At 44.7% G+C, this 17980-nt stretch overlaps 1 protein-coding gene across 1 annotated transcript in view; it reads right to left on the bottom strand.

The window, feature by feature from the left end:
- The window catches only part of CLIC5 (chloride intracellular channel 5), a 215157-nt gene extending 204660 nt beyond the window's left edge, over positions 1-10497 (bottom strand). Inside the window, exon 1 of the mRNA XM_073673935.1 lies at positions 9858-10497. Coding sequence (XP_073530036.1) covers positions 9858-10337 — 480 coding nt within the window. The 5' untranslated portion in view covers positions 10338-10497. The remainder of the gene's footprint in view (positions 1-9857) is intronic.
- Positions 10498-17980: the final 7483 nt, after the last annotated feature.

Below are 17980 nucleotides of genomic sequence, written 5' to 3'. Positions count from 1 at the left end.
CTAGCCCTATATTATGCTGCTCTCAGATTAAATAGCAAAAACCTGCTGACAGATTCCCTTTAAGGCCCTCATACACATTAGGCTGACATTGGCTTAATCTTTTCATGTTAACATTACAGGCTACTATGACCATCACAGAACCTGAAAGTTTTCCTGTAGGGGAAAAATCTGCCATGTTGTTAATTGATAGTGATAGTATCATGCAAGTTTTTCCTCCATAGGAAACATGACTGTGTCTGGCATTGCAGGGGACCATAGCTCAGTGCCATTAAAGTCCATCGGATGAGCATTGAGCTGTAATACCAAGCACAGCCACTATCAAATGTGTGGCGCTATGCCTAGTAAACAATTTAGTCTATGCAAAGTTCCAGTGTTACAGTCCCTTTAACCAGATGAATTGAGGGGGGGGGGGGGGGGGGGCATTACCAATCTGATATTGATGGTTTATCCTAAAAATAGGTCAAAAATGATGTTCTAACCCTTTAAAAAAGAAAAAGAGAAAAAAATCATTGCTCCACAATACTACAATACTGCCCTTTCCCAGATCTAATCTTCTACAGAACTTTGTCCTCCTGACATTTACAAGGTATTTCTAAGGTCATAAATAGTTATATAGTGTCATGTATTAGGTCTCATTTATGGGAGCCATGAGAAGTGAGAAAAGCCATTACCGATCACACCCATATGTCCAACCCTCACAGGACGTTCATCCCAAACTCATAGAGGTAGTGTCATTATACCAGGCATTTATACTAAAACAATCAAGAGCAATACCAAAATAGACCCCCAAAATCCCATAAAGCTTAAAGGGGTTCTCCACTTTTGTCCTGATAATAAAGTGTAGGACCCTCCAGCGATCAGCTGTGATCTGTGGGGAAACCTGCAAGTAAGAGTTCAATTTCCCTGCAGCGCTCTTACAGGAAAAATAAAGCATTACACAATACACATTCCTGCCAATAACATGTCTGTGTGTAATGTGGGACAGGACAGGTCCTCCGGAGCAAGCCACGTTCTTTACAATTGCTCTCCACTCGGATAAAGAGAGGTACCTGAACAAAGGACCTCTATTTGCCCACTACTTCATATTTGATGGCCTATTCTTCTTGACTGCTGCCAGAATACAGAAGCTCCGTAAGAACTATAGTGGTCGCGGCTGGTTACTACAGATCCACCACTTACAGTGCCTACAAGTAGTATTCAACCCCCTGCAGATTTAGCTGGTTGACACATGCGGAATTAACTTGGCATTGTGACATTTGTACTGTAGATCAGCCTGGAAGTGGGAAATGCACTGCAGCAAATTTTTTTTTTTTTTTTTTTTTTTAAAAAACGTTAAAAGTTAATTCAGAGTGTCATTTATTATTCAACCCCTCAAACCACAAGAATTCTGTTTGGTCCCCCAAAAGTATTAAGAAGTAGTTCAGGCACCAAGAATAATGAGCTTCACATGTGTGGATTAAAGATCTCTTTTGCCAGCCTTTTATGACTATTTAAGACCCTCCCCAAACTTGTGAACAGCACTCAGACATGGTCAACATGGGAAAGACAAAGGAGCATTCCAAGGCCATCGGAGACAAGATCGTGGAGGGTCACAAGGCTGGCAAGGGGTACAAAACCCTTTCCAAGGAGTTGGGCCTACCTGTCTCCACTGTTGGGAGCATCATCCATAAGTGGAAGGCTTATGGAACTACTGTTAGCCTTCCATGGCCAGGACAGCCTTTGAAAGTGTCCTCCCGTGCCGAGGCCAGGCTTGTCCGAAGAGTCAAGGCTAACCCAAGGACAACAAGGAAGGAGCTCCGGGAAGATCTCATGGCAGTGGGGACATTGGTTTCAGTCAATACCATAAGTAACGTACTCCACCGCAATGGTCTCCGTTCCAGACGAGCCCGTAAGGTACCTTTACTTTCAAAGCGTCATGTCAAGGCTCGTCATAGAATCATAGAACCATAGAATCATAGAATGGTAGAGTTGGAAGGGACCTCCTGGGTCATCTGGTCCAACCCCCTGCTCAAAGCAGGATTCACTAGATCATCTCAGACAGATGTCTGTCCAGCCTCTGTTTGAAGACGTCCATTGAAGGGGAACTCACCACCTCTCGTGGCAGCCTGTTCCACTCATTAATCACCCTAACTGTCAAAAAGTTTTTTCTAATATCTAATCTGTGTCTCCTCCCATTTAGTTTCATCCCATTGCTTCTAGTCTTTCCTTGTGCAAATGAGAATAAAGATGATCCTTCTACAATGTGACAGCCCTTGACATATTTGTAGACAGCTATTAAGTCTCCTCTCAGTCTTCTTTTTTGCAAGCTGAACATTCCCAAATCCTGCAACCGTTCCTCATAGGACATGGTTTGCAGACCAGTCACCATTCTGGTCGCTCTTCTCTGAACTTGCTCCAGTTTGTCTATGTCTTTTTTAAAATGTGGTGCCCAAAACTGTACACAGTATTCCAGATGAGGTCTGACCAAAGAGGAGTAAAGACCGATAATGACTTCACGTGATCTAGACTGTATGCTTCTGTTAATACATCCCAGAATTGTATTTGCCTTTTTTGCTGCTGAATCACACTGTTGACTCATGTTCAGTCTATGATCTATTAGTATACCTAAGTCTTTTTCACATGTACTGTTGCTTAGCTCTATTCCTCCCATTCTGTATATGCTTTTTTCATTTTTATTGCCCAGATGTAGTACTTTGCATTTTTCCCTGTTAAAAACCATTCTGTTGGTTGCTGCCCACTGCTCCAGTTTATTTAGGTCTGTGTGTAACAGTTTGCTCATGATCACTTGGAGGACTCTGAGACAGACTGGTTCAAGGTTCTATGGTCTGATGAGACCAAGATCGAGATCTTTGGTGCCAACCACACACGTGACGTTTGGAGACTGGATGGCACTGCATACGACCCCAAGAATACCATCCCTACAGTCAAGCATGGTGGTGGCAGCATCATGCTGTGGGGCTGTTTCTCTGCCAAGGGGCCTGGCCATCTGGTCCGCATCCATGGGAAGATGGATAGCACGGCCTACCTGGAGATTTTGGCCAAGAACCTCCGCTCCTCCATCAAGGATCTTAAGATGGGTCGTAATTTCATCTTCCAACAAGACAACGACCCAAAGCACACAGCCAAGAAAACCAAGGCCTGGTTCAAGAGGGAAAAAGTCAAGGTGTTGGAGTGGCCTAGTCAGTCTCCTGACCTTAACCCAATTGAAAACTTGTGGAAGGAGCTCAAGAATAAAGTCCACATGAGACACCCAAAGAACCTAGCTAACTTGGAGAAGATCTGCATGGAGGAGTGGGCCAAGATAACTCCACAGACCTGTGCCGGCCTGATCAGGTCTTATAAAAGACGATTATTAGCTGTAATTGCAAACAAGGGTTATTCCACAAAATATTAAACATAGGGGTTGTATAATAATTGACCCACACTTTTATGTTTAAAATTTACTAAAATTCAACTGAGCAACATAACTTTTTGGTTTGTAAGATTTATGCTTCTGTTCATAAAACCTACTCTCGTTTGCAGTTTGAAGGCTCTAACTTATTTGCATCTTATCAAACCAGCTAAATCTGCAGGGGGTTGAATACTACTTGTAGGCACTGTATAACTTAAAGGGGTTTCCAGGCTTGGCTTAGGGTTCAAGTCTAAAGTCATTCTTTTGGAAGTGCATTGAGTTTGCGAGTGTGAACGAGCTGCGTGTGTCCGGAGCGTAAGTGCGAACGAAATGAAGAGGTATTTGGGAATCCTGCAGAAAATACCTGTGTGAATTGCGGTGAGTGCTGCATTGTGACCTGCTGAGTGCTTTTCTACCTGTTTAGATTTATTGGGCTTTTTAAAACCTATTTTCTCACTACAGTTTTAATTTCTTAGTTTACTACCTGTGTATTTAAGGGTTAACTACATTGCACTAAAATCCTGAGGTGTAGATTTACTCACAAGGGGTTAATTAAGGGGAAGGGGTCATAATTAAGGGTTTATAAGGGGCAGCTGGTTGGACATCAAGTCCTTTGGAAGTGCATTGAGGTGAAGGGTACATTGCTGGAAAAGGAAGAAAAACAAACAAACAAACAAAAAAACTCTTTAAATCTCTTAGTTTGCGAGTGTGAACGAGCTGCGTGTGTCCGGAGCGTAAGTGCGAACGAAAGTAAGTGTGTGACTTGTTTTTCAGTGACTTTGGATTCAGGGAGTTTGGAAGGGAGGACTTAGGACTGAATTGCTGACTGTATTTCATTCTTTCTTTACTTTACTTTTTACTTAATTAATCCACCTGACCTACTTATCTGATTCCCCCGTCCATACTTGATACTTAACTGACCCCCGCCGATATCTAATTGATACACTTGCACATCCCTAATTGATCCCCGTCCATACACCTATATATAAATAATTGTGTTTTGTACTTGTATATATATACTGACTGTATCCCCATATTTAGAATGACGTCCATGTTGGCCGGAGCCGTGCAGTGTACATCTTGCGTAATGTATGCATTCCGTGAGCAACCGCTCGAGGATCCATACTGCTGCGAGAGATGTGAGCATATCGTGCACTTGGAAGCCCAAATTCTGGATCTAAGTGCTCAGATAGCGGTACTGAGGAGCATCGACAACATGGAACGGAGTTTGCTGCTCACCGAGCAGACACTCAATGGGTCAATACTGGGGGTGGAGCATAGAGGGGAAGTGCAGGCTGAACAGGCAGGGAGCTGGATAACAGTTAGGAGGGATAGAGGGAAGAAGTATAGGAAGGCTGGTTCAGAACCGGCATTATTGGAGCACGACAGATCCTCTGACCGCCGGGGGAGTGTATGCTCCAGTAATGAGGGGGAGGGGGGAAGTGTAGGGCAGGCAAGACAGGTTCTGGTAGTGGGTGACTCTATTATTAGGGGGACAGACAGGGCAATCTGTCACAAAGACCGGGATCGCCGAACGGTGTGCTGCCTCCCTGGCGCTCGAGTCCGGCACATCGCGGATCGGGTTGACAGGTTACTGGGTGGGGCTGGCGAAGACCCAGCGGTCATGGTCCACATCGGCACCAATGACAAAGTGAGTGGTAGATGGAGGGTCCTTAAAAATTATTTCAGGGACCTAGGTAGGAAGCTTAGGGCAAGGACCTCCAAGGTAGTTTTCTCAGAAATACTACCAATCCCGCGAGCCACACAGAAACGCCAACGGGAAGCTAGGGAGGTGAACAAGTGGCTAAAGAGTTGGTGCAAGGCAGAAGGGTTTGGGTTCATGGAGAACTGGGCCGACTTCGCGGTCGGCTACAGGCTCTACCGTAGGGACGGGCTGCACCTCAATGGGGAGGGTGCAGCGGTGCTGGGGAAGAAGATGGCTAATAGGTTGGAGGAGTTTTTAAACTAGAGACGGGGGGGGGGAAACCAAGGAAATAGGTGGGATGTGAGGCAAGCAAGGGGGAAGGGGAGAAGTCAATATAATGAGGGTGGAGAGGGGGGTGGGGATAGTACAGTTAGATCGTTAGAGAAGAAAAGGATGCTAAATAACCCCAAAGTTTTATCTTGCATGCTGACCAACGCAAGAAGCCTGACCAATAAGGCGGATGAGCTGCGGGCGCTTATATCGGAGGAGAGGTATGACATCGTAGGTATAACAGAGACTTGGCTAGACGATAGCTACGACTGGGCGGTAAATTTATTAGATTATAGTTTATTTAGAAGGGACCGGAAACAGGGGAAAGGCGGAGGAGTCTGCTTATATGTAAAGTCATGTCTAAAACCCAGACTAAGGGAAGATATAGGAGAGGGAGAAGAGGGGGTCGAGTCCATGTGGGTAGAGATAGAGGGGGCAATAAATAATAATAAAATATTACTGGGGGTCTGCTATAAGCCACCAAATATAACAGAGGAGAATGAGAATCTGCTATTAGGACAAATAGACAAAGTAGCAAAACATAATGAAGTGATTGTAATGGGGGATTTCAACAACCCGGATATTGACTGGGAAACAGAAACCTGTAGATCTCAGAAAGGAAAAAGGTTCTTGACAAATATTAAGGATAATTATCTCTCCCAACTAGTGCAGGAACCAACGAGAGGGAAGGCCGTGTTGGACTTAATATTGACTAATAGGCCTGATAGAATAACTGAGGTACAGATAGGGGGGCACCTAGGTAATAGCGACCATAATATTATCGACTTCAAAATGCCCTTCAGTTGGGTTATCAATAAGGGAACAACAAAAACATTAAACTTTAGGAGGGCGAAGTTTGATCAGCTGAAAGAAAACCTTCAACTTATAGACTGGGACAAAGTTCTTAATCAAAGGAATACGAATAGTAAATGGGAAACCTTCAAAAGAATTCTGAATACTCAGTGCGAGAGGTATATACCGTATGTGAATAAAAGGGCCAGAAATAAGAGGAAACCAATATGGTTGAACAAGAACGTAAAAGGGGCGTTAAATAGCAAAAAAGAGGCATTCAAGAGATTAAAACAGGAAAACAGCAAGGAGGCACTAATGTGTTACAAGGAAAAAACGAGAACCTGCAAAAAACAAATAAAAATAGCAAAGGAGGAAACAGAGAGACGTATTGCTAGGGAAAGTAGATCAAATCTCAAACTGTTCTTTACGTATATAAATAGTAAAAGGATTAAATCGGATAATATTGGACCGATAAAAAGTGAGGAAGGCAAAATCATAGAGAAAGATGAGGATAAAGCTAATCTATTAAATAATTTTTTTTCGACAACTTTCACAAAGGAAAAAGAACAGGCGAAATGAGAAGTGACAAACTTAATCCTCCACTAAGTATGACAAATCTAACCCAAGCTGTGGTACAGAAACGACAAATCACCAGGACCTGATGGCATACACCCACGGGTACTAAGGGAACTAAGTAATGTGATAGACAGACCGTTATATCTTATATTTAAGGACTCTGTTGAGACTGGGTCTGTGCCACTTGATTGGCGACAGGCGAATGTAGTGCCAATATTCAAAAAGGGGGCGAAAAGTGACGCCGGAAACTATCGGCCGGTGAGTCTGACGTCCGTTGTGGGCAAAATTTTTGAAGGCTTTATTAATGAGGCAATCATGGAGCATCTTGACGCTAATAATCTATTAACCCCGAACCAACATGGATTCATGAGGAATCGCTCCTGCCAAACAAACCTGATTGACTTCTACGAGGAGGTTAGCTCTCGAGTAGATCAGGGGGAACCAGTGGATGTCGTGTATCTCGACTTCTCAAAAGCGTTCGATAGCGTGCCACATAATAGGTTGGTATACAAAATGAGAATGATGGGGCTGGGGGAAAATGTCTGCAAGTGGGTAGCTAACTGGCTAAAGGATAGAAGGCAGAGGGTGGTTATAAATGGAATATACTCAGATTGGGTAAGCGTCACTAGTGGGGTACCACAGGGGTCTGTACTAGGCCCAATGTTATTTAATATCTTTATTAACGACATAGTCAACAGGATAAATAGTAAAATATCAATATTTGCAGATGACACAAAGTTATGTAAAACAATTAATACAAAAGAGGACAGTGCAGACCTACAGAGGGATTTGGATAAGCTGGGTAGGTGGAGCATTAAATGGCAAATGAGGTTTAACGAGGAGAAATGTAAGGTCATACATATGGGAAGGAAAAATGGAAGTCACCAGTACTCACTGAATGGGAAATCATTGGGGAATTCAGAGATGGAGAAGGACTTGGGCATCTTGATTGATAGCAAACTAAATTGGAGTGCCCAAAGTCAGGCCGCTGCTGTAAGGGCAAACAGGGTAATGGGATGTATCAGAAGAGGTATAGCTGCAAAGGAGGAGAACATTGTTCTTCCACTGTACAAAGCACTGGTCAGACCACACTTGGAATACTGTGCTCAGTTATGGGCCCCAATATATAGAAAGGATATAAATGAGCTTGAAAAGGTACAAAGGAGGGCAACAAAATTAATAAGGGGAATGGAGGGACTGCAATACCCAGAGAGGTTGGCAAAACTAGGACTATTCAGCCTGGAAAAGAGAAGGTTGAGGGGGGACATAATAAATGTGTACAAATATGTTAGGGGACAGTATAGAGACCTTGCCCGGGATTTGTTCAAAAGGAGGAATATTACGGTAACAAGAGGGCACTCACTAAGACTGGAAGAGAAAAGGTTTCAGCACCAGCATAGGAAGGGGTTCTTTACGGTAAGAGCAGTGAGAATATGGAATTCACTGAGTGAGGAGACGGTAATGTCGGATTTACTACACCAGTTCAAGCGGGGACTGGATGCTTTTCTAGATACCAGGCAGATTTCTGCATATACTTAAAAATAAAATAAAATAGTAGGTTGATACAGGGATTTATTCTGACTGCTGGTTTCAGAGTCGGGAGGGAATTTTTCCTCAGGTGAAGATTGGCCAAATCATTTGGGGTTTTTGCCCTCCTCTGGATCAACTTTAGCAATTACAGAACTAACAGGTCGAACTTGATGGACGCAAGTCTTTATTCGGCTTTACAAACTATGTTACTATGTTATGTGACTGCAGAATTGTGAATCCTCACAGCGCGCACCGTCAGGATTGCATACTCCTGGCCACATTCCAACTAGATGTGTCCAGCCTCGCTCAATTCACTAGAGATTGTCCACTACTTTTACATTAATGACCTTAGAATTCATTGATATCCTCAGGACTTAAGATAGGTAATCAATGTCTGATCGGCTACGGTAGGACACTCGGCACCCCTACCGATCAGCTGTTATCGGTGTCGGCAGCGATGGCCGCCGGCAGGAAGTAATCACTTGCCAAGCTGCTCCGTCTACTTGTAGTGGCCTGGGCTTGGTACTGCACATCCCATTCCTATTCAAATCAATAGCCTATTTAAGTGAGGCAGGACATGTCTAGTCGGCATGCATACTTGTGATCACGTGCCCGCCTGCTCCCAGCACCGGAGAGTTCTGACCGCACGCTCACTGCACCCTGTGAGGAGTCACCAGTTTGCAATCACATAGAGTGACTACAGACTTGAGCGCCAAGACTGGGCAGACCCTTTAATGTACCCTAATAGGGTATATGATACCATAATAGGGTATATGAAAAAGGGTTTTCTAAACTGTACAATCCTTTTAAGCGTGGTATATCTCAGTAATGTAAAAATCTGTCTTCACTGAAGACAGATTTTACCCAAGAATTGAGAATTTTGAGAACAACTGATCAGTCCTAGTGGAGAAACAAGCAAACTTCACTGATAAGATATATTACAAAGTTTTTATTATTTTCATTTCTACTATTGATTTATGAAATAAAAATTAAAACATTTGGTTACACTTTAAATTGACAGTGAAAATTCGCGTTGACAGTAGTCACTGACTAGTGAGCCTCCTGCTATACAGCCATGCCCTGTCCATATAATATAAGGCAGCTTTTTAATACGACCCCATTACTTTATATGGTGAGGAGGATATGGTCCCATTTTGGAGATTTTCCAGTGGTCCAATTGCCAATTCTCACGATTTTAACCATGGATAAAAAATAATAATAAATGGCATACTACTTCTTCCAGGGGTGTTTTTCCAATATTCAAGCCCTTGACATTTGTACTAAATAGTTATGTTGACTGAATAAAAGTGTAGATTCCTATTGTCTATCTTCTATCACTTATCTGAAAGCTCCGTCCACCATGGTTCTCAAAACGAAAGAGCAACTGGACATGGATACCATGGTTAACCATCATCTGGAGTCCTGTTATGGGCACTTAGATATATAATGGCTACCCCATATATAAGTTTATCTTAGCGGTCACACCATGGTTAAAGGTGCAAAATATTAAACATTTTTGGCCAAGCTAGACGATACATCAATGACACATTTTCTAAAAAGGTCTTCTAATACCATATTAGACTTATTATCTACCTTGACGTAGAGAGAGATGTCAGCCTCCGGCTCCTTATAGTCCGCTTCATCTACACTTCGATTGTTGTTGTTCGTTTGTCCGGCGGGGTCCAGAACTCGTGTGTGCAGACCATAAGGCGCGACGTACTCCCGTGGAGAGGTCGGAGATGTTGGGTATGATGAAGACTTGAGATACGTAGGCGAAAATGTTAATTTATAAGGAGATGTCGGAGTTGTAGACTTTGGAGAAAGAGATGAACTGTGGTTCGGAGGATTCTTCCCAATGATCAACTGCAAATTAGGTTTGTTTAGTGAGCCGTTCGCAACCGTATACACATCATCTCCACTATGCTGAGAAGACGGGTTGGTTGATGCTCGGCTCAGAGGGCGATCAGGACTCAGATCCATACTGTCTGGACTACTGGGGATGGAGTAGATTCTCTCATCGTCCGTCCACTTTTGGGGCATGGACGTTTCATAGAGATGCTCAGTCGCTTGCATGATGGAGTCTTTCAGTAGATCCCAGTCTTCGAGTAAATTTGCAGAATTGGATCACAAATCTTAATCCTTCCTATTACCTGAGCATCCAAGGAAAAAGCTGAATCTTTAGAATCGTCTAGTTATATCAAGTAATCATTGACTCTTCTCCTCCCTCCTCTGGAGCTACGGATCAATGTGCAAAGAAAGGGCTGACTATAAACTGTCCTCAAGGGAGGGGTGAGCCTGCACTGCTTACCTAGGAGCTGGCTAGGCACAGTCCGACCATAGAGTACACAGAAACACTCACTCATCAGAGCAAAGCTAAGCCTCCCTGGTGCAACAGTTGCTATGTGTATGTGAATATATTAATTACACGGGCCCTGATTGCAATTATGTGCCAGCGAGGGAGCAAGGAAGGAAGTAAATAAGCACCGAGCGAGCGAGTAATGAGGACTTTGTGATAAATACGAAACAAATAGACTAGGTGCTCACTTGTCTTGAGATAACCATTTCTGAAATGAGGGTCAAATTATTCCATGCACTGTGGGTGACGATTAGGTGCATTCCAGATATATGTAGCTGTTGCTTGTCCCAGCCTCTCTGTCTTCCCCCTGGTTTGGCTCTCTTTGTCTCTCTGCTTTACCATACATTCGGTTATCATGGTAAGTAGTACTCTCATGTGAGGTCAAAGCTCTCCGTCCTTACTGACCAACTCATGCTGCTACATGCCACCTGAGTATTCAGGTTGTTGGAATCCTCGTGGCTACTAGTGACTTCTTCACTAACTCTTTGGCAAACCTAGCTTGCTTACATTGCTGGGTAACTCTACTTTACCACTGCATTGGACTCTGTGACTAACCCAGCTTTGCTATATCGCTGAGGCCACCCTGCTCTGCTCCACTGGACCTCATCGCTGAGTCTCCTCTATTATCTCATGGACTACTACACTTTTATACCTGTTGCTGTTATTCCCAACTTTGATTCATTGGACTCCATGGTTTTCTCTTGCAACTCATGTTGCTGATCTGCGACAACAGCTTACTTTGTTTCATCTGGATCTCACTGCTGTACCAATGTCTTTTCTCCATGCTGTATAGCATGTTCTCACCCAGACCAAGGGCCTCAAGGATCCTCCTCACCAGGTGGGACATCTCAGCAGTTTTTGGTCATAATGAAGCATTCAGTCTTATCACAGATGTAGGGCACACAGCTGATATGGCAGGAGGGTGTTCAACACTCTGCTTACCCCACTTGCAGTGACACTATTATAATGATTTTGCAGTTGTCACTAGAGGGAGCTCACTGCACATAGATTTATGGCGCTGAATTCAATACCAGTTATATAAATCTATTGTCACAGATGGACGAGGGGATGTCCGGTGGATGGCATAACACACGGTGGATACAATGGGATGATATAGGGGGGAGGAAGGCCCTAACGGTAGGGAGCAAGCGACACCTACCTGTGTCTGCCCCTAATCTCCCCTATCAACCTATGCGGGTCCTTCCCCCCGCCACCATCACGTGCCTAGTTCCTGTCTCCTTAACAAACCCTGCCTAATGCACTGGATGACAAGGATGCTAGCCTAGTCACTACAGATAGAGAACACAGGGTAAGATGACAAACAAGGGACTGGCAGCAAGAAAAAACAACTTAAGGCCGGTTTCACAGGTCCACATATCTCCGGTACCGGAGATATCTGTGTGCCCGTGTGTGTTTTACGTGCTGCATCCGTGTGCGGCACGTGTACCGCATCAGGATCACATGGACGGGCGCCTGGGAATCAGTGCTACAGTTAGCGCTGTTCCCAAGCACCGGTGCTGAACACTGCACTCATCATGGTTCCCTGCCAGCGCTGCGATCAGCACCAGCAGGGACCATGATGAGGGTAGTGGTAGTCTGCTCCCGGTGTCCCCATCTGTAAAAATAAGAATAAAATAATAAAATCCATGTTCTCACCTCTCTTAGGTATATACCGCTGCTGTAGAGGAGCCGGGGAGAATGAGCCGCTCCAGAGCTGTGCTCAGTGAGTGACAGTACACCTCTCCTGAGCTGCAGCTCCAGAGCGGCTCATTTTCCCAGCCTTCTTGGCTTCAGCGGTCGCTAGGATTACGGGGGGGGGGGCACCTAGGAGAGGTGAGTACATGGATTTTATTATTTTATTCTTAGTTTTACAGGTGGGGACACCGGGATCAGACTACCACTACCCTCATCATGGTCCCTGCTGGTGCTGATCACAGCGCCGGCAGGGGACCATGATGAGGGCAGTGTTCAGCACCAGCGCTTGGGAACAGCGCTATTCCCAGTGCCGGTAACGTGTCACACGGATGACACATGGATCCGCAAAAAACTGACTTGTCTCCATGTGGAGCATGGAGCCCTGACTTGGAATCTTCAGCAAAGCTCCAACAACGGCACCAGATTAAAGAAATCCTATATTAAGGAAATGCATCACTGGGGGTAACTCCAACTGGTAGGCTGTAGGGCTGAGGACAGCCAAAACCCTATACGGACTGATAACCCTAGAACCCAGAGTCCCTGATGCATACTCCACCTGATGTTTTTAGTGTACACCCACACGTACTTATTCACACACTGGTCCGGACCTGAATGTTTATTACCACACGTACGTTTGGAGCCAGATGGTACCCTCCTTGAAGGACCGACAATGGAGGTGTCCCCCCGTGTCGCTAAACTCATGCGCTTAGGAGACTCAGTGGTATCTAGCACCCCCCTGACCAATCCTCCTGGGAGGACACCGAGGTCTAGAGTTAACCTGGGGTATGGGTAGAGTCTCACCCCTATTTTCCGGTAGCACCTTAGCTACCTCCACCGAAGAAGAAGGGGTAGATTTCACCAAGACGGCAGAGATAGTAGCACCCAAGTAACTATTCATACAAAATTTGCCCCAACTGACTACTTTTCTGGACCGCCAGTCTATGACCGGATTGTCCTTTTTCAGCCAGGGAAGGCCTAAGACGATGGGCGTAAGCAGACCCTCCAAGATGTAGCACGACTCAGTATGTAGAGTCCTTATGCGCAAGTTCACATTATGTATGACTTGGGTCAAATTCCTCTGGCCAAAGGGAGCGGAATCAATGGCAAAAATTGGAATGGATCTCGCTAGTGCCCTTACAATAAGTCCATGGGTCTGAGCAAAGTGAGCCTCCACCACACTGACTCCAACTCCACTATCCACCAAAACCGGAATAGTCTCAGTTTTCCCACCCACTACTATGTCAGCTGAAATGGAAAACAAAGACGTATTGTCAGGAACAACACCGGGGGATCATACAATATCCCACCGCTGCCGTCACTTTGTCAGGTTTTCAAGGATTCGGCACACACACTATCCCCATTACTCACGACGTAGCTATCGGCAAGCAAGCAGTGAGCGTAAGGCGTACAGACCTCCGAATTCCAACACATGGAATATGTGTATATGCCCCGGGACGATCACTGCCAGCTTCACGATAGCCCAATTAAGATTATTTGCTGCCACTACCAATCAGTTTTAAAATATAATACAGGCATGATCGGACGCCTGCTTTCTGGTAGCGTATGGCTTCGGGGAAGGAACGATTACAGAGCAAAAGAAACAGGACTATTACATTTTATATTTAATCCAAAAGGGAGGCAGTGTTTATGAAAAATATACAAAGATTGTACAAGGGGGGAAAATACAGTAGAGAACATACAGTTAAGCAAAATAAAATGGGATTAAAGAAGAACTTACTATACAGATCGCAGAGACGATTCAGTTTAGCTGTAGGGGAGGCACTCCAATTCTGGCAATTATCGAACGGGACCCCTGCTATAAAATATATACTCCCGGCATGAGTATAGATCAACCATCAGCTGGATCTTTTATGCCGAAGGCAGGACCTACCCACACACTCCCCCTGTGATGACCTCACGTGGGTTGGTCTCCGCCCTTCATGGTTTTATTAAAATCTCTAATTTCTGTGATAACTTCTCGCTGGTTGATCGCAGAAGTTCGCAAGTGATACGATATTTTTTATTGCCAATTTACATTTCTGTAGAGTCCAGACATGACATGGCTGCTGGCCGTTATTTTGGTACTTTTGCGCCACAGCTCACCGGCAGGGCTCACAGATCCAGAAAAAATTGCATATTGTTCCTTAGCTGACCCTGCCGCTAAAAATGTGTGTCCCATCATTATCGGAATTATACAACATCCGGTATTCCATATTTCATGTCGGTGCCTACAAGACTGGTGAGCAAAAAGAGTTTGCAAATGAGGATGTCCTGGCTATTGTGGAGAGCGACATGGATTTCCTTTTGAGGCTTAATGAATGGTTTCCTCTTTCTTTCAATCTCTAGCCCATATGCTCTACCACAAATCTTTGCTACTAGGAGCTACATTCCTATGCTAATTAGCCTGGACAATTGAGATAATGGATCCTTTTGTACTGCTATTTGCATAGAAGCCACTTCTCTAGAGCCTAAGCTCTTGCTCAGGTGACAAATAGTATAGGGGAGGGGGGAAAAGGGGTTTGGGGAGAGAGAGAAATTCTTAATATTTTCTATGACATGTATTAAAGGAGGAAATGTACACACCCTGGTCGTCTCCCTCTACACGACCCGGGGGACGTGGCTTATGCAATGGAACAGCAAGTTTGGCACGAGATCGACAGTCATTGATGTAATGATCCGTAAGACCACAGTAAAAACGTGCCCCCTTCCCACGGTGAACCGTAGGCAACCTAGTGTGAATGGAGGCACCCCCCAACTGCATGGGTTCATCCGACGGCACCTGCATGGCCTCCTCCCTAGGAACAACAACAGGGGGCAAAATTGATGTATATCTCTCCCTGAAGCGCCTATCCATCCTGATAGCAAGGGCCAGGGTGGCCTTCAACGACCTTGGAGTAGCTTATTGGGCCAGAGAATCCTGCAGCCTAACTGACAGATCCTCACAAAAATGACTCCTAGGGGTCGGATCATTCCACTGAGTGTCAGTGGCCCACCTCCGGAACTCCAGGCAGTTCTCCTCAGCTGGCTGGGCCCCTTGCTTGATTCTATGGAGTTTTGACTCAGCCAGCGAGATGCCATCAGGATCACCATATACCAGGGCCAAAGCTGCAAAAAACTCATCCACCGACCGCAAAGATGGAGAGTCGGTCGGTAGAGAGAAGGCCCAAGACTGGGGATTACCCCAAAGAAGGGAGACCACAATCCCCACTCGTTGTTCCTCACTCCCTGAGGAACAAGGGCGGAGCCTGAAATATAATTTGCAGGCTTCCCTAAAAAACACAAATTTATCTCTCCCTCCACGGAACCTGTCGGGGAGAGATATTTTGGGTTAATTTTCAGCCAGGGCATGAGCCGAGACCAAATACCCAGACATTTTCTGAAGCTGCTGCACCACCTGTGACCGCAACTCAGTAACCTCATCCGTGAGGGTCTGAAGCTGCTGTGCAAATGCTTGAGCTTGAGCCATAGGGACTCAGGAAAAAAAAAAGGTGCGGGTGTGTTATAATGTCACGGGCGGGCATGGGGATGTCCAGCAGACGGCACAACACACGGATACAAAGGGGTTATATAGGGAGGAGGAAGTCCCTAACAGTAGGGAGTGAGGGATGGGACACCTCCTGACACCAACCTGTGTCCGTCCCTAATCTCCCCTAACACCCTATTCGGGTTCTTCCCACCGCCGCCGTCACGTGCCTAATCCCTGACTGTCTCCTCAACAAACCCTGGCTAGTGTACTGGCAGACGAGGAAGCTAACCTAGCCACTACAGATAGAGAACACAGGTTAAGATAACAAACAAGGGACTGGCAGCAAGAATAAACAACTTAACTTGGAATCTGCAGCAAAACTCCAACAACGACCACAGAGTACAGAACTCGTAAAGCGGCTCCACCACAGTCACAGGAGGGCTTCACACCTCTAGCTGGTCTGCATAGAACAAACTCTATAACCGACAGTCAGCTGATGGATCATGTGACTATTTAAACGGAAGTGGGAGTGGTTACCACCCAACATCAGCTGATCGAACCAAAAGAAACTTGCCAGCAAGAGACTAACATTGACTCTTGCTGGACAAAAAGAAAAAAACTACATTTAAATCCCAGCATAACCAGAGTTGCCACGAATCCCCTAATGATTCATGACATCTATATGGTATAGATGGTGGTGGCTTTATGCACCCAAAATTAAAACATTTATGAAATTAAGACAACAGAGCTGCCATTATTATAAAATTAATCAGGTTGCAGCTTTCATTTTGCAAATTTCTTCTAAAAAATTAGAATAAATGTAATATCTGTAGCCATGTGATAATACATATTTTTTTATATTGTAAATATCTGCAGAACAGGCCTAATAATTATAGGAGTCACTGCGGATGCTGGCAGGTAGAAGGAGGCTCTTAGGGCTCTGGTTTGTTGGCCATGGACCACCAAAGTGACTAATGGACCGGGGTCCTGCAAATTTGTGTAATACAATGTAATGCGGCCAGTGACTCCACCAGCAGAATAGTGAGTGCAGCTCTGGAGTATAATGCAGGATGTAACTCAGGATCAGTACAGGATCAGTAATGTAATGTAATGTATGTACACAGTGACTGCACCAGCAGAATAGTGAGTGTAGCTCTGTAGTATAATGCAGGATGTAACTCAGGATCAGTACAGGATCAGTAATGTAATGTATGTACACAGTAACTGCACCAGCAGAATAGTGAGTGCAGCTCTGGAGTATAATACAGGATATAATTTAGGATCAGTACAGGATCAGTAATGTATGTACACAGTGACTGCACCAGCAGAATAGTGAGTGCAGCTCTGGAGTATAATACAGGATGTAACTCAGGATCAGTACAGGATCAGTAATGTAATGTATGTACACAGTGACTGCACCAGCAGAATAGTGAGTGCAGCTCTGGAGTATAATACAGGATGTAACTCAGGATCAGTACAGGATCAATAATGTAATGTATGTACACAGTGACTGCACCAGCAGAATAGTGAGTGCAGCTCTGGAGTATAATACAGGATGTAACTCAGGATCAGTACAGGATCAGTAATGTAATGTATGTACACAGTGACTGCACCAGCAGAATAGTGAGTGCAGCTCTGGAGTATAATACAGGATGTAACTCAGGATCAGTACAGGATAAATAATGTAATGTATGTACACCGTGACTGCACCAGCAGAATAGTGAGTGCAGCTCTGGAGCATAATACAGGATGTAACTCAGGATCAGTACAGGATCAGTAATGTAATGTATGTACACAGTGACTGCACCAGCAGAATAGTGAGTGCAGCTCTGGAGTATAATACAGGATGTAACTCAGGATCAGTACAGGAGCAGTAATGTAATGTATGTACACAGTGACTGCACCCGCAGAATAGTGAGTGCAGCTCTGGAGTATAATACAGGATGTAGCTCATGACAAATTGTACATATGTAATGTAATCATTATACAAAACATGTGTTAACTTTTTATACAGATGACATATGTATAAAAACTATACAACAATGTGAAATACATTCAGGACACTATGAGATGAAAAGCCACATGTATTAATGTTTGCTATATAATCCTAGTCAAGGTGTGTGTGTGGGGGGTGGTTGTAGCTGGAAGAGATGGCAGAGCAAGGTCACCATGTTCTGGCTTGTCACAGAATCGTCTCTG

The sequence above is a fragment of the Phyllobates terribilis genome, unplaced genomic scaffold, assembly GCF_046119375.1.
Source record: "Phyllobates terribilis strain yellow unplaced genomic scaffold, ASM4611937v1 Scaffold_3__8_contigs__length_932513732, whole genome shotgun sequence".
Lineage (NCBI taxonomy): Eukaryota > Metazoa > Chordata > Amphibia > Anura > Dendrobatidae > Phyllobates > Phyllobates terribilis.
The sequence above is the reverse complement of the archived record's forward strand: the minus strand, read 5'-3'. Positions and strand labels throughout refer to the sequence as shown.